The 24,031-nt window shown below is 51.6% G+C and overlaps 1 protein-coding gene across 3 annotated transcripts in view; it reads left to right on the top strand.

The window, feature by feature from the left end:
• SLC24A4 (solute carrier family 24 member 4) overlaps window positions 1–24,031 on the top strand; it is a 170,075-nt gene that overhangs the window by 114,163 nt on the left and 31,881 nt on the right. Inside the window, exons 6-12 of one of the 3 annotated variants that reach the window (XM_032287598.1) lie at window positions 1–104; window positions 689–763; window positions 3,739–3,764; window positions 5,834–5,887; window positions 7,585–7,670; window positions 12,385–12,554; window positions 15,519–15,723. In XM_032287598.1, coding sequence (XP_032143489.1) covers window positions 1–104; window positions 689–763; window positions 3,739–3,764; window positions 5,834–5,887; window positions 7,585–7,670; window positions 12,385–12,554; window positions 15,519–15,723 — 720 coding nt within the window. Of the gene's footprint in view, window positions 105–688; window positions 764–3,738; window positions 3,765–5,833; window positions 5,888–7,584; window positions 7,728–12,384; window positions 12,555–15,518; window positions 15,724–24,031 lie in introns of all 3 variants that reach the window. The other 2 variants (XM_032287596.1, XM_032287597.1) reach the window with 2 other exon arrangements.

Below are 24,031 nucleotides of genomic sequence, written 5' to 3'. Positions count from 1 at the left end.
GTGTGTTCATCACCCACGGAGACGTCGGGGTCGGCACCATCGTGGGCTCCGCCGTGTTCAACATCCTGTGCATAATCGGAGTGTGTGGGCTGTTTGCTGGGCAGGTCGGTGGTTCCCCCTCGGCCTGGCAGATGCAGGCCCTCAAGTGCGGGGGATGAGCCTCTATGACAAGAGGGTGGGGCAGCAGTGAGGACACCCAGGGGACACCCAAGCTGGATTCTCGATACATTTGGGGCCTGGTTTGACCTCCCCAACAGGGAGCATGAAGCTGGATTGTCATTCATACCCCCTTAGCTACCCTCAGAAACCAAGGGGGATGTTGAACTTGACCTCAGAGAGGCGAGCTCATGAGTGAGGCCCTGCCTCGCGGAGGGAGATGGAGGTGGGCAGCCGACTTTGCCTGAAGGTGCCAGGATCAGGTGGAGAGCGAGCCTCTGGCCTCTGCTGTGAAACACGTGCTGTTTTGACCTCAGAGGAACGGCAGGCAGCTTTGCCATGGTGCCATGGCTTGAGAACATTACTTGGTTTCATTCTGTTCCCCAAATATAAGGAAGAGTAAGTGTGGCCTGGAGTTGGGAGGAGGAGCTCTGTAGGTGTGCCCTGCACTGTGGGGGGAGGAGGTCTGGGCAGCTGTACCCCCTCCCCGCTCCCTGCCAATACCAGCTGACGACGAGGGCTCTGCCGGCAGGTGGTCCGTCTGACGTGGTGGGCCGTGTGCCGAGACTCCGTGTACTATACCATCTCTGTCATTGTGCTCATCGTGGTGAGTTGCCCCTCTGCCCCCAAGGTCGGGTTGGCTGGAACCCTGTGAAGGCACAGGACCCCTGCCCATCTCTGCCCTGGCACTGTGACCAGAGAGGACTCACAGCACCCAATAGTGGGGGTGTGCCGACTACTCACTGTGGTCACAATGACCAGCCCCCCACCCCAGCACTGTGCCTTCATTCCCCCAAAACCTCAGGCCTGGCGCCTTGGTGGTGGAGCAAATCCAGGGGCCATCTTGAAGACAAAAAGGCCTCGGAAGCAGGCACTCCATGCCCGTGCAGTTCAGCTTGGGTGCTTTGCTCATCATGGGCCCTTTTGCTCCCCATGTAAACCCTGCTTAGTCTTTGGTGGACTTGGTTTTAAAATGCAGAGCTTCTGGTTCCACTGCCCATAGGGCAGGAAAGAGAGCAGGCCAGCTTGGGGCAGGCAGAGGGAGCAGCTGGGAGCAAGGGAGGAGCCAGGAGGAGAGGAAGGAGAGGAGAGGAGATCACAAGGGGGCCTGGACCTGTTGGAGTTGTGTGGGGTGTCCCCACTGGGCCCCAAAGGCTGGGGTGACATGATGGCACTTGATAGTGAGGTGGGTGACACAGCCAGACACAGCCAAGAAGCATGCATTCACAGGGAGCGTTTCAAACCAAAAGAATTTTGAAGCGGGGGCGAGGGGCACACTCAGACTTCAGGGGTGGAATGTGCCCTTGGGAGACAGCTCTTAACCGGACCTACAGCCAACTTTATATAGGCAGTCATGTCCCTATATTAGTTCCCTACTGCTGCATAACAAATTTCCCCAAAACTCAGCAGTTTAAGACAAAGATTTATTTTCTCCTGCTTCCTGTGAGAGATAATACAGCTAGTGCTCCACTTACGACCTCGATTGGTTCCGACAGACAGGTCGTAACATGATTTGGTCGTAAGTTGAGTAGGCTATATGCACGTGGAGATGGTAGTGCTGCTGGAAGCTGGTCCGCACTGTCGTACACCCAGCTGGGCAACTTTTGCACTGCCAGACGCAGAGCAGTCGTGGCTAGCGATTGTGGTCGTAAAGTCGAATGGTCGTAAGTTGCATAGGTCGTAGGTCGATCAATGCCTGTAAATCTTGGTCTTAAACTGCTGAGAAACCAGCCAGGAGTGGTATAGCTGGGTCCCAGGCCAGGTCCTCTGCCAGGCTGTAGTTACAGTGTCAGCCAGGGTAGGATCATGGCAGAGCTCGGCAGGCGGGGCTGCGCTTGCTGGGTGACTCACGTGGCTGTGGGCAGGACTCAGGCCGCTGACTGTTCCACAGGGCAGCTCTCAGCTGGGTGGTGGGCTTCCCTCGGAGTGAGGGCCAGAGGCACCAAGATGAAAGCCACAGCCTTTTCCTAACCTGCTCTCAGGAGCGTTACCTGCCGTGTGTGCCATATATTGTTTATTCTAAGCAAGTCACCAGGGGCAGCCCACACTCTAGGGAAGCATGAATGTCAGGCAGTGGGAGCATGGGGACCCCCCTGCAGGCTACCTACCACAGCCCCAAGAAATAGAACTTACAGATATAACAATCTGCGGATACATGATTTCAAAAAGGTCAACATATGCCCTAACTATAATATAAAGGAGAAATAAATGTAATTTATAATGGAAAAATATATCTTTTAGTATGTAAATGTTTTGGCACGGAAATGCTAGGAGATCCAATGAAGGGATTGGTTCCCTCCCACAAAAACAATCTCTGAGCTTATCTAGTACAAATGCAGACTGATGCCTGTGTGTTGGGCTGGCACCCCATGGGTGGTGCCGATGGTGATCATGTGATTTTCCTCAATAAATGACTCCTGATAAAATTCCTGACAGAGCAAAGTATAATCATTCCTTAATTTGCATGACAGTTACCTTACTAGAAAATTAAGGATTCGCTAAAATCATGTAAAAATACTTTGATTTAAGGCCTGGTGCTGTGGCTCAACGCCTGTAATCCCAGCACTTTGGGAGGCCGAGGCGGGCGGATCATGAGGTCAAGAGATCAAGGCCATCCTGGCCAACATGGTGAAACCCCGTCTCTACTAAAAAATACAAAAGCTAGCTGGGCGTGGTGGCGCACGCCGATAGTCCCAGCTACTTGGAAGGCTGAGGCAGGAGAATTGCTTGAACCTGGGAGGCAGAGGTGGCAGTGAGCCGAGATCGCGCCACTGCACTCCAGCCTGGCACCTGACAACAGAGTGAGACTCTGTCTCAAAAAAATAAATAAATAAAATGCTTTGATTTATAAAATGAAGTGAAGGCCAGGTGTGGTGGCTCACACCTGTAATCCCAGCACTTTGGGAGGCTGAGGCAGGCAAATCACTTGAGGTCAAGAGTTTGAGATCAGCCTGGCCAATATGGTGAAATCCCATCTCTACTAAAAGTACAAAAATTAGCCAGGTGTGGTGGTGTGTGCCTATAATTCCAGCTACTTCGGAGGCTGAGACAGGAGAATCCCTTGAACCTGGGAGATGGAGGTTGCCATGAGCCAAAATCACGCCAGTGCACTTCAGCCTGGGTGACAGAGTGAGACTACATCTCAAAAACAAACAAAAAAAAGATACACACTCCAACACACATTTGCACACCATACATACACACACCCTGCATACACACACACACACACACACACACACAGAGCTATCTTTTCAGTCTCTGAGATTTCTTGATTATAGTGACTCTGTTCCATGAATGAAGGGAGGCTTCTGCCAGGTTAGCCCCAGCAGGTACGTAGACTGTTATAAAGCACAGGCCATATCTCTGGGATGGCCACGCTAAGCTGGGGCCATGTGTTACAGCAGCCTGCTGGCCTACGATCCACTATGGAAAGGCCTGTAAGTGAGCAGCTCAGAAATGGATTCATAACACACATAACAAGGCCAGTATAAGTTGGCTCTGGGTCCCTGGGTGTCTGTGCTTGTTTCTGTTTTGAAATAAATATGTCCCAGCCACCTCAACTCTGTTTCTTTTGTCTTTCAGTTCATATATGATGAACAAATTGTGTGGTAAGTGTCTTAAGTTTATTTTTCATTGTTCTTTTTTGTTGTTGTTGCCAGTATCCTTATTTGTTGGGTTCCCTGAATCTTTTTTAAAATTATTTTTATAAACTTAACCTTATTAATTTGTGAAAGTAAAAAAAGATACCATCCTAAGAAATCATGCCTTTCTTTATCCTGTCAAAGTGAGAAAAGTTGTTTCCCTTTATAGTACCATATCTGATAGATATCATGATATATTATAAAGCTAAAATTGTGAAAACAGTATGGTATTTTGCACAGGGATAAGCATAAGCCAATATGGAATGCAGTAATGGGCCTATTTCTGGAATAGGGGACATTGCAGAGATGTCATGATAAGGCAGTGAGTTAGGAATGGTGTCTTGAATGCTGCAGGGACAACTGGGAATTCACACAGACCAACACAACATCAGATCCCTACCTCACACCTTATACAAGGGTAAACTCCAGGTGATTTAAAGATATTACTGTAAAAATGATACTTTTTAGAAAATGTCAAAGAAAATATAGGGACTCATCTTTAAGATACTGAGTTAGGAATTGATTTCTTAATTAAGATACATAGCCAGGCATGGTGGTTCACATCTGTAATTCTAGCTACTAAGGAGGCTGAGGTAGGAAGATGGCTTGAGCTCAGGAGTTTGAGACCAGCCTGAGCAACATAGTGAGACCCCATGCCCCAAAAAAGATACATAAATCGCAAACTTCTGAGGAACAGGTTGGTTTTTCCACTCTATTTGATAGCATGGGAATGCATCTTACAGTCATAAATCATGAAAATTTTCTTTTGATTACCAACAATTCAGAATCTGCATCCTGTTTTTTGGTTTTGGTTTTGGTTTTGGTTTTTTTTGAGACTCAGTCTCACTCTGTCACCTAGGCTGGAGTACAGTGGTGCCATCTTGGCTCACCGCAACCTCTGCCTCCTGGGTTCAAGTGATTCATGTGCCTCAGCCTCCCAAGTAGCTGGGGATACAGATGTGTGCCACCACACCTGGATAATGTTTTAGTTTTTTGTAGAGACAGGGTTTCACCATGTTGACCAGGCTGGTGTCGAACTCCTGGGCTCAAGTGACCCACCTGCCTTGCCCTCCCAAAGTGCTTGGATTATAGGCTGTATCCTGTATGATTATTTATGGAAATAGAGTCAGATGATCAGACCAAGGGCATCAGCCACCTGCCCTGAGCAGCTGTGTGCTGTAGGCCCACAGAAACCTAGTTCTGGTCCTATCCTGGTCTCCAACCCGCTGTGTTGCCCCAGGAAGGCCTCTGAACTCCTGGGTCTCATTTTTGTCATCTGTAGACAGGGTTAGGATGGCAACAGTGGTTCCATGAGCTGGAGGTCAGCAAAGGGAAGAGCTCCCCAAACAACTGTAGCCCATGCTGGGCACATAGGGGGCTTTGGTTCATACATGTCAAGTGAATGAATGAACTAAAGCTCGTATGCTCCCTCAGGGGCTTATGGTCAGAGCTACGAAAATCCCCACTCCTCATGGGATTGGGTGGAGTGCACCAGAGGGTAGTAATGGTGCATCCCAGGAAGACCCGAACACTTCCATGCCCAGCATAAGGTCCAGGAGGCTCCTGTACCACCTGCCGTGTATTCGCTCAGCTCTCAGGCCCCACTTGTGGGAATCAGGCCCCTTTCCACCCACACCCACAGCTTCTCTGGTTCCTGCCCAGAATCTTGGGTGACCGCAGGGTCTCTTGGGGTCGAGTCTGTGTGACTTCAGGCCACTAACCTCCATGAATCCTGGGATATGGTGGTCCTAGTCCCTCTTTTTTCTAGGAAGCCGGGGGAAACCCACCTCTGTCCTGCAGACCTCTCTAGTTGAGAAAAGACCCCTCAGCTTTTCTTGCTTGATCACTAAGAGGGCTGCTGGTGGCAAGACAGCTGCAGGCTGAGGGGTTCTGTCATGCGCCCGGGTTCTGGGCCTGGCACTTGGGGTGGGGGAGGTAAAGACATCCCACCCTCCTCCACTCCCGGAACCCTCGGTCCCTGCCTCCGCCTGCCCCGGGCCCCAAGCTCTAATTGCAATCTCCTTTCTCTCTTTGAGGTGGGAAGGCCTGGTGCTCATCATCTTGTATGTGTTTTATATTCTGATCATGAAGTAAGTGCCCTTTCTCCTCCCCGGGGCTGCTGACGCCTTGCCCCCCTGCCTGCTCTAGCTTTTTGTGACAGCAGGGAGAAAAACATCTGTCAGAACTTTATCCTTTTAGGCTAGCCCCAGCTGTCTGGTGGACAGCCTGTGGGGGGGATGGCTGGAGTAGGGGAGGGCTGTCAGATGCTGTTTCAGGGTGCCGTCCACACCGAGGCAAGGGGAATCACGCTGGTGGCTGATGTGTGGACCACAAGGCTGTTCCCCAAACAAGGAGCATGCAGGGCGCTCCTTCCTTCCCTGGGGAACCACTCACTTTTGTTGTCTCTAGAAGCCTTCTGATAATTTAATACCACTCTTTCCAAAAAGCCAGGCAGGTTTACCTCTGCCCCAGGCTTCATAAAATGCCACTTCTCAGGGCCACTGCTTTGCACAACTGCAGCACCACTGATGGTCCTGGGGATGCAAACTCAGGCTATGCAACCTTGAGCCCCTCCAGAAGCCACCCAGGTCAGAACCATCTCAAAACTACCCGTGAGGAATACTATGCAGCCAGAAAAAGGAATAACGTTCTGACAGGCTGCAACATGGGTGAAACTGGAAAACATTACGCTAAGTGAAAGAAGCCAGTCACAAAAGGACAAATATTGTCTGATTCCAGTTACATGAGGGATCTAGAAGAGCCAGATTCATTGAGGTAGATCAGAGGTCAGTGCAGGCGTCTGGGGAGCAAGGAAGAGGGAGTTAATAATTAATGGGAGCAGTGTTGCTGTTTGGGATGATACAAATGTTTTGGGAGCTGTGGTGATGGCTGTAGAACAATGTGAGTGTAATTAATGCCACTGTATGGTACACTTAAAAAGGGAAAGTACTCTGAATGGTACATTTTATGACATATATATTTTTTCCCACCACACACACGCACGCATGCACACATGCACGCGCACACACACACACACCCCTACTCACGAGCTGAGCCACATTCAGGTTTATCTTCCTCTTCGTACCTCGATAGGTAATTAAAAAGAAAGACAACACTCTGGGTTTTATGAGGATATAAATCCCACATTTATATAAAACATGTATAATGTTTTATAAAAACAGGTGGTAAACTGTCAGTCTGCAAAAGCATTGTCCTTAAATGATCTGCACTCTGAGTGCCTTTCAGCGAGGAGCCGGCCTGAGGTTCTTTGAGATGGAGAGACTCTTCCCTCAGGGGCGATGGCAGTGCTGGCTGTGAGTGGTACAGGGGGTGCCCGTGAGCAGCCCGGGAGCAAGATGTGCTGCTGGAGCAGAGAGGACAGGCCTAGTAATGCCCCCTGTGAGCCTGGTAATGGCCCCTGTGAGCCTGGTAATGCCCCCTGTGGGCCTGGTAATGCCCCCTGTGAGCCTGTCCCCGAGGTGAGGCTGAGCTTCCTTTGTTAGGACAGCCTCCAGTAAGTAGGCCTCAGTCATTTTCTTGGGTGAAAGGGCTCTTATGCCCCCAGGAAGTCCACCACCAGCTCAATAGGAGCAGGTGCCCCCAGACATTCCCAGGTCCCTATCAGGAAACTGTCAGCCCAGTTGAAAAGGCGAGGCTCCTCACCTCCCCTGCCACCCGCCACTCCTTCGCTGTGCTGATGCGCGCAGGGATGGGGTGCAATGGCCCCCTGCCCAATCGGTGGGACTCCTCTCCACTGCTCTGATCTCCTGCCTCCCCTCACTTCCAGGTACAATGTGAAGATGCAAGCCTTTTTTACGATCAAACAAAAGAGCATTGCAAATGGCAACCCGGTCAACAGTGAGCTGGAGGCTGGTAATGATTTCTATGACGGTAGCTATGATGACCCCTCCGTGCCATTGCTGGGGCAAGGTAAGGCTGAGCAGACAGGAGTGTGCAGAAATGTGTCCTGGAAGCCACTCTCTCCTTCTCTTTTGTGTACACACACACACACAGACACACACACACACACACACATATACACACACACGCACACCCTCTCACAAAGTTCCCCTCTAAATTGTCACCCTCTTACCTCTGACCACAGCTGCCCTAAGTGAGGAGGGAGTGTCAGTATGGGAGATGGGGTTTGCTTAGGTGGGAAGGGATGGAGGGGAAGTACAGCAGAAAAGCACAGCCACATTCCTGGGAGTTTTCCCACGCTTCCTGAGGAAGGCGCAAGGTCTGTTTGGCTCTTCAGAGTGCAGTGGTGTCCCTGACCCATGTAAGAGCCCATGACAGGCAGCTGAGGGGCTGGGGTGGCAGAGCCAGCCTGGGCCTTCTGAATCTTCTCAAATGCCAGACCCAGTTCTGGATGGAGAATGACTCTGGGCAAAGCACCAGGTTCTGGGGCTGGGAACCATCACCCAGAGGAAGGACAAGGCCAGGAAAGGCAGACACGAAGCTGAGCAGGCACCCCAAAGCCAGCCCCTGAGAACCCTGCCAGAGAGCCCGCTCCCCTGGGCAGCAGCCTCATCTCTGCGGCTCTTCAGCCTCCTTGTCCGGGAAGTGGGGGTCTGGGCCTCCAGAGCCTCTTCCTGTCATGTCTGAGCGAATTCTCTAAGTCACCTGGGTCTGACTGATGACTTCCTTGGAAACATGAATAATCCAAGGCCAGTGACCAGGTGGCTTCCTTTGTGGGGGCAGCTGCCTGGATGGAGAGAGAGTTCACGCTAGCCCAGACCAGTGGGAGAGCCTGGGCGGTTCTTGCCATCACTATGGACGAACAGGTCTGAGCTCCACCCACGGTGCTGGGCGAGGCCTTCAGCAGACGAGCGCCTTGCACTGGTGTCCCGGGGGTCTTTCCCCCTCATTCCCCACGGCCTGCGGCTAATCTCATCGTCTTTCAGGTGAACTCTTTTGTGATGTCAGTGGTGGGGACAGGTGGCCTCAGATGTGTCTGTAGCCAGAATCTGTATTTCTGGGCCCCTTCTGCAGTCATCATCCTGTGGCCAATGAAACAGGGGTTTCCTCCCATGAACATTTTGGGAGTCTGTTCTGCCCTGTCTCAGGTAACCCCCAAGAGGAAGGGGTCTCTCCCTCTAGAAGGAAGAAGCCTGCTGGGGTGGCGGGGTGCGGTCCAGGCCACAGCCTGGCTGCCAAGGCCCACCCACGCGGGGCAGAGCTGAGGAGCTGATGGGTATGGAGTTTGGTTCGCATGTCGTGTTTCATAAATGCCAAGCAGCCTACCCCAGGGAAGCCAGTTTCCAGGACAACCTCAGAAGGGGGAGGAGCCATGTGGGCTGCTGTGGCGGATTTTAGCTCCACGGACGCAGTGGCCCCGAGACATCCATCACTGGTCCCCACACACAGGCTGGCAGGACTGAGGCTGGTTGCTGCCCTGTCCTATATGTGGTGCTCCTGGGTCCTCTGGGCCGTCGTGGCAAAGAAGAGAAGTACTGTGTGCTGAGTCACTCAGTCCAGCGGGAGATGCTCACCTGAGAGCCACCTGCCACCCTGTGGCTGACCAAGGAGACCTCCCAGGACCCTGCAGGAAGCACTCCTCATTTGTGGCCCGGGAGCCTCAGCTCCTCACCCTCCCAGCAACCCAGGCTCCCCAGAGGCCACCGCCCACGCGGTACCTTTTCTGGCACTGCTGTGCCTGTCTCCGTCACTCTTGTGCCTGTGACAGTGGGACTCCCCTGGAGGTTTATTTTCTCCCTAATCTCTTTAAGTCTAGGACATTTTCTAGAAAACTGGAAGAATGGACATGGGACTGCCCCCCAAGCACTGGGGAAGGAGGGAGAATCCTGTCTTCCTGCAGCTTTTATTGGAGGGAATGCATTTAGATAAGGGCCAAGGGAGAAAACAGTCCCCAGAGAATGCGGAGGGAAGTGGGGTGCAGGTCTGGACGCCTGGAATCAGAGATGGGGGAGGCCTGGAGAGGCAGATGTGGGGATTTCTTCGCTCCACTTTTTACTGCCTCTCTGATAAGAGGCTCCCAGAGGGCCACATGAGGGTCACTGCTCTTCACTGTCCCCTGTGTAGACATGACTGAACAGGAGGAAGGAGCCCCGGTAACACTCCAGCTGGGTCTGGGGAGGCCGGGACTGGGGAGGCCAGGGCCTGGGGGCTTTTCCTTTCCTAAGGATGCTGCCATGGAACCTTCTGGCTGGAGATGACAATGGAGTTTTCCTCTCCGTGCCTAGCTGCAGGCAGGTCACCGTGTGGCCACCCCACCAGAAGGAAGACATGGGTTGCTGGCTGGGAGATCCTCTAAGAGCACACACTCTCTCTCAGGCCTGATCAAGCTGTTCTCAGTTGTTGTATTTTCCTCCAACTTCTTTACAGGAGAGGTGGGGAGAAAGCCTTTTTCCCACCACACTGATAAAAGGCCTTTGGGTACTGAAACATTCTTAAAGGCTGCGTGGCTCAGCTCGCCAAGCAGCCTCCTGCTGGTGCTCAGGTGGCCTTGCACACGGCCTGACAGCCAGGGCCACCTGCCTCCGGCCTCACCCGGGAGGCTTACTGTGGACCTTCTGGGCTGCCCCGGCCCTGGGCACGGCCCTGGTTTGGAGTGGGGAGAGTTGGGTGATGCCCGGCCTTGGGCTGAACTGCCAAGAGAATGTGCTGTCGTTGGGTTCTTGTCTGGGCAGCCACTCCAGGCATGGGCACACTACCTTGTCCTGCCGTTGGTCAGCGGGCACCAGGATGAGGTGTCCTGAGGGCCAGGCATCCTGGGGAAGGAGGGAGAATCCCATCTTCCTGTAGCTTTTATCAGAGTGAATGCATTTAGATAAGGGCCAAAGGAGGAAGCTCCCTAGAGAGTACGTAAGGACGTGTGGGCACAGGCCTAGACTCCTGGACTCGTGTCTACAGACGCCAGGCTCCCTCCCTCTGAGCCCAGTTGTTCCCCAGCAGTACCTGGCATGCGGCTGGTTCTGTAGGCTGGAGCCCAGAGCCTGCAGTTGCTGTGGGTTCCACCTCCTGCTAGGATAGAGGCTCCTGAGCAGAGAGGGATTCGAGCTTTTCAGCATCAGTGAGGGGTTGAGGGCGTGAGCTGTGGGGGTGCTCCTGCTCCTCAGAGTGGAAGCAGAGCCATCGAATCAGCCAGGACAGGAGCCATCCCAGAGGCCAGAGGCCAGAGGCCCCGAGCATTGAAGCTCCCCATAGAAGGAGCCTGCTACTAACACCCTCCTCCACATTACCCCGGGCGTCTTCGCCGCCACCAAGAGCGCTGCCCCTGACTCTCGGCACCCACCGCACGCTGATCGTCTCTGGCAATCTCTGTTGGCCTTTGTCTCCTTAACTCTCTTCCTCTTCTAAATTGTAAGTAGTCAGCTTTCATCCACGTGATAACACTTGCATTTCAAGCAAAACAACCAACCTAAGCCTGGCCCACTGATGCGCCATGAGCCTCATTAGAGGTTCGCGGCCGTCTCTGACGAATGCATGTTCTCCTGGCTTTGTTTTCTAACCCACACGCCTCCTGTCTGCTGAGCCTTGCTGACTGTTTGGTGAGGAGTGTGTGTGTCTGTGTGCCTTTGTGCATTTTTGTGCTATTAACTCTTGCACGGGTTTGCTCAACGGACTGATTCCCTGGATACCCTATAGCCCATAATGGACACTCACCGGGAGCTGGTAACCAGTGCAGAGGAACAGGCATAGCCATTTTTACAGCCCTTTGGAAGGGAACACTCTGCCTGCGTCTGCATGCTGTGTTCATGAGTGGTTTTGTAACTAGACTCTCCTAGGGATCGGAGTCAAATGTCAAATCCCCAAGGATACCGGCACAGTGCAGGTTTATGAAGATGGCAAGGAAGAGGTCTGGGGACAAGGAGTTTTGTTCCTCCCCCTTGTAAGGGGAAGGAAAGGGTCAGAGAGACCAGCCTCCCCCTGGAGAGTGTCAGGCTTTATAAAGTCACTGTACTCAGCCTGCAGCTCACCACGCATCCTCAAACAAGCAGGCTCCTCTCCTGAGTCTCAGTTGCCTGTCTAAGGCCCATGATCTACATCTCTGACCTTACCACTTGCCCTATAAAGAACAAAGTTGCAAACATCCTCTCCTGCAGACCAGAGCAGGTGGCCTCGCAGGAAGTTCAGAGGCAGTGTCTGCTGCTCTGCAGCGTTTTCCCCACCCTGGGGACCTTGTCGATTTGCAAAAATTCATCTGAGCCTCTATAAACGGAGGAAAGAAAGGTCCCCTCATAATCACAGGTGAAAAGTGATAGGCCTCTGTCTGTATTGTAGGTGGGCTTCCCTGGTAAGGCTTAGTTGAGGAACAGAAAGACCCTTGTAATTAGCCAAGACTGGGCCCCAGAAGAGAGGGAGAAGAGCATCAATTGCTCATGAGTGGTCCTGGAGCAAGGGGACCCACTGGGCTTCACATTCTAGGTCAGCAGGTGTTTCAAAGCCAGTAACCCACTTTGCCTGACGTGAGGAGTTGAAGCCACGCATCCAGACTTCCAGGTGGCTGCCAGCTGCCGGGACCACAGCCTAGGGAAGCTCACCAGGCGAGGGGAAGTCAGTGAACCCAGCACTTGGGTGTCCTCAGAGAGACCAGCACTAATCATGGCGTTGTGCTCAATAGTGAAGGAGAAACCACAGTATGGCAAAAGCCCCGTGGTGATGGTGGACGAGATCATGAGCTCCAGCCCTCCCAAGTTCACCTTCCCAGAAGCAGGCTTACGAATCATGATCACCAACAAGTTTGGGCCCAGGACCCGACTACGGATGGCCAGCAGGATCATCATTAATGAGGTAAGTTTGCTTGAAGGACGGTAAAAGTGAGCAGTGGTAGATACAGGAGGGCCTGCCTCGTTAGGGCTCTTCCTGGCGCCATTGATCGCTGCACCTGTTTAAGGAAGGATGCCCTGGGGCCTCCGGAAGCCTGCCCATCACCCCCAGGCAGCAAAGTATCCTTTGAGAAGATATGTTAAAGCTTGCAGCAATCGAATACCCTGGCTGAGCTGTTTCACTAAGTATTTTGTCAGGCACTAGAGTGGAACTAATTGAGAAGGGCCAGTCAGAAGCATGGATTGGTTCTTTAAAATGTTGTTTAGGGTAAAACAGAAAAGGTGAGTTCACACCTGTTCTCTGTGGACAGAGCTCCAGGAGGAAACCTAAGACACTAATGAGCAACAGTGACCTCTAAGGCTTCCTATTCTTTTTTTCTCTCTCTCTCTTTTTTTTTTTTTCAGTCTCATCCTGTTTCCAGGCTGGAGTGCAGTGGCATGATCCTGGCTCACTGTAACTTCTGCCTCTTGGGTTCAAGTGATTCTCCTGCCTCAGCCTCCCAAGTACATGGGACTACAGACAGGCATGCACCACCACTCCCAGCTAATTTTTTTTTTGTATTTTTAGTTGAGGTTTCACCATGTTAGCCAGGATGGTCTCGATCTCCTGATCTCATGATCCACTTCCCAAAGTGCTGAGATTACAGGTGTGAGCCACCACACCCAGCCCTGGGGCTTCCTTTATACTCTTGCTGTGTTTAAATGAGGTGCTTTTATTTCTCATTTGCAGAGAGAATAATTTTAATGTTATTTAATGTATAAACAGTATAGAAAAGATAGGGTCATTGCTCGCCAACTTTTCCAGCCTTTGTTACACGTTGGCTTCTTTTGGAATTTTAAGCACCTACTCTGAGAAGCAGATGGGTTGTAGACTTCAAACTGTGATCGCTGATAATTAGGAGTTAACACATAGGTTCTATGCAAGAAGAGTATTTCACAGTGCCTACAGGTTCAATATTGTAAACATTTCTACTTTGACTTCGTGTGTACTGTGCCCTTTCTGTAGAGAATATATTAAGAAAAGGAAACACTTTTCCAAAGCTTTGAATCATTGCAAATCATTTTGGTCCAAGTCAGTGAAATTTGGATCAATGAAATTTTACAGAATCCAGGCCACCTTTCCGGTGTGGGTTAATTGTACCCACTGGGTGCTGAGGGTGGGGAGGGTTGCACAACTTTTAAAGAGGTAGAGATTGGGGTTTATAGTATATTTTTCATGGCATATATAGCCAGGAAAGGAATAGGTTTTGATAAGTTGCTAAGATACTGGTTATTACGCCCGAAATGCTCTCAGCTCTGGGAAGACTTTATCTTGTGCACGTTGTGACTGGGCTGCCTGGAAGGCAGAGTGCAGGGCTGGAGAAGCCGGTCCAGAAGGCAGGAATTCTGAGGTTTAGTCTTACATCAGCCACTAGCTCACTTAATCTAAGGGTATTGGACAGGATGCTTTCAGCTCTAAAAATTTCAGTGACACACACTGAAAGGCTGTATGTCCACAAAAGACGTGTACACAGATGTTCATCGCTGCATTCTTTATAACCAAAAAGGGAAAACTACCTGCATGCTCATTAATAGGCAAAGCCATATCATGGGTTGTTCATATAATAGAATACTACACAGCCATGAAAAACAAACTGCTGACTCATGCGACAAGCTGAGGGAATCTCATGGCTACTGAGAGCACAAAAGGAGCAAGACATAAAATATACATTAGTACTTGAGTCCATTTATATGAAGTTGAAGTTCAGGGAAAACTAATCAATGTTGATACAAGTTAGCATAGTCTTTGCCTTGGTTCCCTCTGGAGTAGGGGCATGTAGACTAGGAAAGTGTCTGAGGGGAGTCTTTGAAGGGCCTGGAAATGTTGTACATCTTCATGTAAAACATCATTAAGCTGTGTACTTAGTGTAAGTGTACTTTTTTTTTTTTTTTTGGAAACGCGGTCTTGTTCTGTCACCCAGGCTGGAGTGCAGTGGCGTGATCTCAGCTCACTGCAACCTCTGCCTCCCAGGTTCAAGCAATACTCCTGCCTCAGTCTCCTAAATAGCTGGGATTACAGGCGCATGCTGCCACGCCCAGCTAATCTTTTTGTATTTTCAGTAGAGATGGGGTTTCGCTGTGTTGCCCAGGCTGGTTTCAAACTCCTGAGTCAGGCAATCCACCCGCCTCAGCCTCCCAAGGTGCTAGGATTAACAGGTGTGAGGCACCATGCCCAGCCTTTTTGTTTTGTTTTGTTTTTCTTATTTGGGATGGAGTTTGCTGTGTTGCCCAGGCTGGAGTGCAGTGGCACGATCTCAGCTCATTGCTACCTCTGCCTCCCGGGTTCAAGTGATTCTCCTGCTTCAGCCTCCTGGGTAGCTGGGATTACAGTGGCCTGCCACCACGCCCAGCTAGTTTTTGTATTTTTAGTAGAGATGAGGTGTCACCATGTTGGCCAGGCTGGTCTCGAACTCCTAACCTCAAGTGATCCACCCACCTCGACCTCCCAAAGTGCTGGGATTACAGGCCTGAGCCACCGCGGCCGGCAGTAAGTGTGCATTTTGTATAATATACCTAAAAAATTAAAAATTACAAAATGCATGCAGGGTCTTCCCTATGGCCACCTTTGGACAGCTATGAACATCGCCAGGGAGAGCCCCGAATGATGGCTGTCATCAGTAACATGGGCTGGGTTGTTGAGCTGGCACTAGGAAGGGGTGGCCCAGGCCCTCTGATAAATCTTCAAAGGCTTCCTGGCAACCATGCAAATGGAAATAACCAAACTTAGAAGGATTCCAAGATCCTGGGGTGATTCTCCAGCAAACCTGTCCCCAGGGATGTTGGTCTAAGAACCTGTAAGAGCAGGGTATGTGTAAGGAACCCACCATGTAGCAATAGCTTGTTGCTTTATCACACGCCTTGGTGTCTGTCTTGCCTCCTGTCCACACAGCGGCAGAGACTGATCAACTCGGCAAACGGTGTGGGCAGCAAGCAACTTCAAAACGGAAGACATGAGAACATTGAGAACGGGAATGTTCCTGTGGAAAACCCCGAAGACCCTCAGCAGAATCAGGAGCAGCAGCTGCCACCACAGCCACCTCCCCCAGAACCAGAGCCAGTGGAGGCTGGCTTCCTGTCCCCGTTCTCCATGCCCGGTGAGTTCTGGGGGTGCTGGACTCTCGGGCTGCATTTTTGGGGGCTCCATCAGGACCAAGCCCAGGTCTTCAGGATGGGCATGGACTTGTCTAAGGGTGGTGGAGGGCTAATGTGAAGGGTTGCTATTAGGTCATTGGAATACTTAGGATGTAAATCTGTCCTCAGTACTGAACTGTGGCTTAGAGCTGCAGTGGGGCGCGCGCATTGCCAAGTGCAGCAAGAGCCTTGGGCCAGAGAGCAGGGCGGCCGCTGACCTGGGGAGCACCAGCGACCCCTAGTGACCACACTTAAATGCTTAGGGCAATAGATGTTTTGTCTAAGAAAAGGCAGTCCGCAATGTTATTTTTAGGGACATTCTCGCACTGTCTTAGCCCTTGCAGCACGGGCAGGACGTTTTGCCTGTACATCTTCTTCTTTGCCAGACAGTAGATTCTAAGGCCACAGGTGATCCTTAGACGGTCATACCTTGTGTAAAAATTAGCTGAGCATGGTGGCACATGCCTGTAATCCCAGCTACTCAGGAAGCTGAGGCAGGAGAATTGCTGGAACCCGGGAGGCAGAGAGTGTAGTGAGCTGAGATCGCACCACTGCACTCCAGCCTGGGCAACAGAGCGAGACTCTGTCTCAAAAAAAAAAAAAAAAAAAAAAAAGGCAGACATACCTCGTGTATTTGAAAATATCTCCTACCCATAAACAAGTCAAATCAGACTGAGGCTCTACAGCAAGCCCTCCAGGGTCCTCCCGTCTCACTTGGAGTCTGACCTGCCAGGCTCCATGTCATCTGACTGCCGACTCCTGCTGACCTCAGCTCCTGTTCCTGTCCCTCTCCTGGTCCCTGCTCTAGCCATACCAGCCTCCTCACTGTCATTCCTAGAACATACCAGCCGTGTGCCTGCCCCAGGACCTTTGCACCTGCCCTTTGTTGGAATGCTCTTTCCCCAGGGGTCCACATGCTCACTTCTCACCTTCTTCATGTCTCTGCTTAAATGTCACCTCTTCCTTCTACCTCATTTAAAATATTTCATCGTTTTCTTGTGTCTCTTGCCCCCACTAAAATATCAGCTCAACAAAGTAGTCACCTTTGTCTACTGCATTTATCTGCATTCCCAATGTTCAGGACTGGCCACATAGTCGGGGCTTAGTAGGTACCTGTTAAATTAATGAATTCAGGTATTCGTGTGTGAGGGGATCCCAGGACCCACCCAGCCTGGCTTCATCTTTAACCAAACCTTCCGTGAGGTCCTCTGCAGTCCTCCGTGGGAAACTAAGGCCCAAGCTGAGATGTTTGGCCCCATTCTTGGAGGCATTTTTCTTGGTGTCCACCATCCTGGAAAGAGGCAAGATTCCAGAACTTTCAAGTCCAGAACTTGATGTTTTCTGAAAAAAATTCTGTGTTTAACATCAGGTACACTGAGCCCTTGATTTGGGAGGTTACTCTGCAGGGACAGAGGCTGTCCTGCCTCTTGTCCCATCTTTATGGGAACACCCATAATGCCGTAGGTGGCGTGGGCCTGGCAGCCTGGGGTGCTCCGCTGCTTGCTTCGGCATGAAGAGGCAGGCTTCGTTTTTGATCACAGAGCTTCCCTGGTGCTTCTGGGTGAGAGATTCCGGGGCATGCTCATCGCAGCCACCAAGGGTCCCGTCCCAAAATGCCCGGCCTGGTTCTGATCCTGGACATTCCAGAGTCTGGAGCAGGGCCTGGGGATCTGCATTTTCAAAACTTCTCCTGTTGCTTCCTGGGAACTGGCTGGTTCAGAATTGCTGTTACTGCCCACCACGTCCCAGGCTTTCTTCACATTAAGGGCAGACTCAGAAAATGAAATGTGTTCTCTGACTGAGGTCACAGAGGAGCCTAGCCCAGGGGTCCAGGCCTCCTAGGCCTCCTCCCTGAGGGGATTGGTGTCTGGGCCTGTCTCAAACACTTCCCTGGCACATCTGCACACCTGCCCACGTGCTCTGGGGGGAACAGGGGCCCTGCTCAGCCAGTCTGGCTGGTGGGGATAGAGGTTGTACCATGCTTGGGTCAACTCAGCCACTGAGGCCATATGTGGGACGTGCAGAGCAGGAGGGGTGGTCTCCAGATCCTAGGTCCCCTTTCCAGCTTACCTGTTGGGTTGCAGCACAGGGGGGATTTCTGCGCTGGGAGGGCAGTGTGTCCACCCAGAGAACCAGCTCACGGCGATGAACCGAGACAGGCCCTGTGTTCACAACAGGTACAGGCAAAGGCCATGATTCGCGTCTGGGTCCCCCTCACAGCCCCAAGTTATCACATCCCTAGCCCAGTTTCCCTCCTGTGTCCACGTGGGGCTGGGGAAAGGTCAGAGCTGCAGTCACCAAAGGAATTTCAGTTCCTTGGGGCCTGGAGACCAGATGCCAGGGAGGGCCGGAGTGCCAGAGCAGGCTGCTTTAAGGGAGATGCAACCGCAGTCCAGGAAACAGCCGAGCTTATGAGGAGTGGGGCAGGGGGAGCGACTTGCCGTCTGGAGAGTCCTCTGTGCCCGTTCTCCACCCCATGGGGTGGGTGGCGGAACCCACATTTTGCAGATGTGGGACCTGATGGGGCCACAGCTACCACTTCCCCACAGTGGCCACTTCATCTGAATCTTGGTATCGAGGCCATCCACTGTCCAGGTGCTGCAGGAAAACCAGTGAAAGGGACGTGCCCTTTTTGGTCATCCTTACCTAAGCAAGCCAGCCGTAGGTAAGGATGCCTCATCTTCCCATTGCATAAGCCCAGAGTTTGACAGGATTGTGCAGGGAGGACCCTGGACCAGCCATGCTTTCACTCTGTCCTTGTACTGGGAGCTGCCGTTTCACAGAGAAGTGGCTGTGCGGCCTCTGGACAGGTCACCTCCCAGGTCGGGGGCTTAGAATGCAGCTGTCTTGCAAGGGCTAGGACCAGATGGCTCCTGGGTCCTCCCAGCTCCCAGGTTCTCTGCACCCCTGAGTCCTCCTCTGAGGGGCTCTGCTCTTGCTTGGGGCAGGACTTCCTGCCATATAGTGGCCCGCCTTCTTCCTCAAGCCAGAGGCTCCGGGCTGTTCTCCCGGGCTCAGTGCATCCCTGAGCCAAGTTCAGCACACTTCCTCCACGCACGTGTCCTCCCCGTCCTCAGGAACAGGCCTCAGCTTCCTGCCTCCCAGGGGAAGCCTCTTTTGTGCGCCTGCGGATGTGTTTCCAGGTGTTGTCCCTGGAAACCACAAGTGGCTTCCTTTTCTCCTTCCTCCCTCTCCCCTGCGAGGAGCAGGGGCTGGGAACGGAGTTGTACGGCTGCTGCTCGTTTAGGTGTGTACAGCTGCCAGGAAAATTGAGGCCCCAGGTGGGCAGAGGTTAGCAGGAAATTGGAAAGCGTCAGTGAGACTGCACCGGGACAGAAACACCCTGTATCCTGCCCCCGGCCCTGCCACCACCTACCTCACCCCACCCACCCCTTGTTCAGGTGTCACGGTGGCCTGGGGCTGCAGGATGGCTTTGAGGGTGTTTCTTAGGGGTGGCTGCAGCTCGTGTTTTCCAAAGCTGGGGCACTGGAAGGAATCACAGAGCCAGGGGAGGAGTCACAGGGCCAGGGGCCACGGGAAGAGGGAGAAGCCACTCTGCCGGTGAGCTCGGAACCAGCATAGCTTTGGGTGTCTAGGAATAAGTCTAGCCCCGTACCGATGTGCAGTTTGTATGTACTGTCAAGGACAAGCTGGGAGGCCAGCTCTGGAGTCCAGAAGTCCTGGGTTCAAATCTCAGTCCTGCCACTCACCAGCAGGGTGACTCTGGGCAAACTGCTTCACCTCCCTCAACCTCCATTCCTCATCCACAAAGTCGGGGGTGATGGCACCTAGCTCCCAGGGTTGACCTGAGTCACAAATCGGATACTTTAGTCAAGGTCTGTGTACTGTGTTTGGCACACGGTACAAATGTTAGTGTGAATCCTAGTGTGCTTTAACCATGCAACTTCTGTTACCCTCCCATTTTGGGACTACAGTGTTCTAGAAAGATCATAGGTTCCAGAATCCCTGGGGGCCTGGGATGATTGGTCATTCCAGGGCTTGAGAAGAGGAAATTAGCCTGTACCAAGCACCTGTTATGTGCTGGGTCTGGGCTTCAGGCACTTTGTAGACAAGATGATCCTCTCAGTCAGTAAATGGTTAGGGCCCGGCTCTGTCCTAGGCTTTGGGGATCAGAAAGAAACAGGACAGTCACAGTTCCTGCCCTCTGGGAGCTTCTGGGCTTGCAGAGTAAATCTGAGCAGATAACGGCACAATGTGCTTTATGCATCATCTCCGCCCTAAGCACACAGCTGATGGGTGGGCAGGTGGGAAGCTGTAGCCTGCTCCCTCCTCGCTGACCCAGAGAGGAATCGCTGGGATTGCCAGGGTAGAGCCCAGCAGCATCAGCAAGACCCAGCTTTGGTGCCCACCTGGCCTGATGGTGGATTCACATGTGGACGCCCAATACAGGCATGCTCTTCCCACTGTAGACAGCAGAGGCTGGTAATCGGGCCTCCCAGGGCTGGGTGTGGGCGGGGGAAAGAAGAGGAAGAGGAGCTTTCTTCCATGGAAACCATGGTCTGCAGTGCTGGCACCGCCCTGAAACCACTGGCAATGACCCTGAGCCGCAGCCCAGCTGGGAAAACTCCTGGTGCGGGTTGTTTGCTTATTTTGGCCCATAGTCCTGGAGATCTTGTGAGTCCACTGAGGCTGCACCCGGGCCCGTCAACAGAACTTTCTCCTGGCCCCATAAGGGTAAGGAAATCACGTGGTTCTCCCCAGGACGGGCCTTCGGGCCACTTTTATTACAGCAGCCGACAGACAGCTACTGGGGCCTGGACATGGGTTAGGCACTACACAAGAAATGGGAAATTCTTCCTTTGCTCTAATTCTTACAGTAGTCAGCCTGGGCTGTCGTCACAGAATGCCACCAACTAAGCAGCTTAAACAACGGAGATGTACTTTCTCACATTTCTTGAGGCTGCAACTCTGAGATCAGGGCGCCCTTATGGTTGGGTTCTGTGTCCCTCTTCCCGACCTGTAGCCAGCTGCCTTTTTGTTCACGTGACCTTTGCTGGTTTGGTGCATGCATGTGGAGAGAGATCCCTCTCTTCCTCTTCTTCTAAGGCCACTATTGAATTGGGACCCCACTCTTAGGACCTTAATTACCTCCCAAAAGCTCTATCTCCAAATACAGTCACATTGGGGGTTAGGACAGCAGCATATGAATTTGGAGGCAGGAGGAGGAGGAATGATTCAGTCAATGGCAGGATCTCACGGGGCGTCTGTGTGCCACGCCCTGTTCTAAGAGCTTTATATGTATCCCCTTGTTCATGCCTTGCCACAGAACGAGGCAGGGATGATTATTATCTCCACTTTACAGAGAAGGAAGGGTAAGTGATGGCCCATGGTCACCCAGCGGCTCTGCGGGTGCAGTGAGCAGGTTTCCACCCTGAGCACCCTATGCTATCCACTGAGCACTGCTCTTCATTCCATGCACTCCCATTTCATCTTCACAGCTGCCTTGTGAGGGAGGAATGTCATTATCCTCATCTACAGAGGTGGAAACTGAGGCCCAGAGAGGCTGTGGGACTTCCCAAGTCACACAGTCATTGTGTGGGGAGCCACTTTTCCACTCTGTGCTTCCCAAGCTGTGAATACCCTCAAGATCTGCTCCAGCTGGGAGCAGAGTCCCAAGCTACCAGCCCAGGACTGTCATGAAGCCAGCGCATAGCCTTAGCTATGTACCCTCGGCCTAAGATGCAATTCAGCTCCTCTCAGTGAAGAAACCATGGGATAAGTGTGTGTACCACAAAAGTCCAGGCCCTTGGAAGTTCTTAGAAGAGGAACAGGAGGTAAAACGCACTAAGTACTTACTCTGGGCCAGACAGGGTGCTTTATTTTATTTTATCTATTTATTTATTTTATTTTTATTTTTTCAAGATGGAGTTTCCTTCTTGTTGCCCAGGCTGGAGTGTGGTGGTGCGATCTTGGCTCACTGCAACCTCCACCCCCCGAGTTCAAGCGATTCTCCTGCCTCTGCCTCCCAAGGAACTGGGATTCCAGACCCATACCGCCATGCCCAACTAATTTTTGTATTTTTGGTAGAGACGGGGTTTCACCATGTTGGCCAGGCTAGTCTCGAATGCCTGACCTCAAGTGATCCACCCGCGTCGGCCTCCCAAAGTGCTGGGATTACAGGAGTGAGCTACTGCGCCTGGCCCAGATAGGGTGCTTTATACATATTAAGTCATTAAACCCATTAAAACCCTAGGGAGGTGGATTATGTTATTGTTCCCATTTCACAGGTGGAGAAACTGAGGCACAGAGAGGCTGAGTTGCCCAGGGTCATACAGGAAGAAGGGGCAGAGCTGGGCTTTACACAGTGGCCTTCTGACCCCAGGCCCCAGATGAGCTTAAGGGACAGCACCGTCACCCCACCAAGGGACTCTTTTGCTCTTCTTTCCTTAGGAGCTCATAAGGGAATTGGTTGCCTCTGTCTGGGATGCCCGTGTCTTCTAGTGTGTGCGCAGGGTGCCAAGTAATGTGTGTGTGTGTGTGTGTGTGTGTCAAGTAAACCATGTTGAATTGGGTTGGAGTAAGGGCCTTTGGAATCTCACATGCTCTCTTTGGGGCTCAGATGGCACCACTCAGCCTTCTCTTCCATTGTGATAGCAAAACCCAGAACAGGCAACAGGACGATTTGGGGAAGATTTTAGAGCTTTTCTCCCCATCTACCCCCATCTTCTTCAGTTCTAAATAGTTCTTGAGAGGGCTCTACTGGTTGGGAGGAGGGAGGCCTTTGTGGTCCTTTTAAGCTCAGAAGGCGGCACTACAGAAATGGAATTCGCTAACCCTCTGCCTTCCTGTCCTTGCCTCTCAGCGTCTGGGCACACTGGGGAAATGCTGTGGGCTCGTTTACACATGCAGTTCCGCGCACAGTCCTGGTCTGTTTCAGGCCCCCAGAGACACACAGCACTTTAAAATGAAAATGATTTTGTTCTTACCCTCGTCTCAGAAGCCACCAGAGAAATTGCACATTTGGTTGACTGTCTCCTAAGTCAAGGTCAGAATTTTAAAGGAGCTTCCTTTTCAGTCACTCTGTGCAGCGTGGAGTATCAGTTCACAGACCCATTAAAACACACTCTGGCTGGGCATCCTTATTTTTTCATATAACAGGTTTCTTTTTCACCTACCACAATATTCATACCTTTAAAGTGTACCATGCAGTGGCTTTTAGTATATTCACAAAATAGTGCCATCATCACCAACATCAGTTTTAGAACATTTCCATCACCCCAAAAGGTACCCCTTCCCCATAACTGCCCTCCCCACCTCCCCGGCTCCCCCAGCAACCACTCACTGACTTCTTATGTCTTTGGATTTATCGATTCTGAATATTTCATGGAAAGAGGATCATGCAGTATGTGGCCTTTTGCGACCGGCTTCCTTCACCTAACATGTTTCAAGGTTCATCCGAGTTGTAATATATGTCAGTACTTTATTCCTTTTTATGGCTGAATACTCCATTGTATGGATAGTGAATGCCACATTTTATCCATTCATCAGTTGATGGGCATTTGAGTGCTTTCTACTTTTGGCTACAAGTGGTTCTTTAAAAGACCAAATAGAGCATCATAAAAAAGAAAGCTCAGTATTTTTTGTCAAAATTAAAGCAATATTCTTTTAAGTTCTCTGTGGTTAGCAGCTCACAGTCTCTGAATACTAGAGGGATCTTGAGAATTTTTAGACTGGCTTTCTTATATTCCAAAATGGGAAAGTGAGAACCAGAGAGGAGCAGCAGCTTGCCCATGGGACAGTCTTGACCAGACAGCACCAGGCATCCAGGCCACCTGCCCTGGAAATCCACTCCATGCCACCCCTCCAGCCAGGCCAACATAGTGCATGCTGGGAGTGGGGAGATAAAGACCTGCCCAGAACCACATGTCAGGGTCCTGAACAAAAATGCCAGCGACCAAAGCCCACCCAACAGATCTTCAGATGCCAGCAACAAGAAGCCCACCCAACAGATCCGCACATGCTAGCAGCAGAAGCCCACACAAGCCTCCTTATGCTAAAAGGGGAACTTTTCAAAGTTTACAGGGTGTGCTGATGCCGTAGCAAAACCCAGCATCCCCCAACCCTGCTGGACAGTGGCATGAAGGTGGTTGGTCCAGCCTCACTGCAATTCTGCTTTTCAAATCAGAGACCTAATATGAATCCAGAACTTTAGCTTCTGGGAAATGCCACGTTTAGCTTTCCAGCCTCTGCAGATACACTAGAAAGAGGCTGGAATATGGGGAGTGCCAAGGATGTCATGATCCGCACATC

This window comes from Sapajus apella, unplaced genomic scaffold (genome assembly GCF_009761245.1).
Source record: "Sapajus apella isolate SASKATOON/1434 unplaced genomic scaffold, GSC_monkey_1.0 scaffold20, whole genome shotgun sequence".
Taxonomy (NCBI): Eukaryota; Metazoa; Chordata; class Mammalia; order Primates; family Cebidae; genus Sapajus; species Sapajus apella.
The sequence above is the reverse complement of the archived record's forward strand: the minus strand, read 5'-3'. Positions and strand labels throughout refer to the sequence as shown.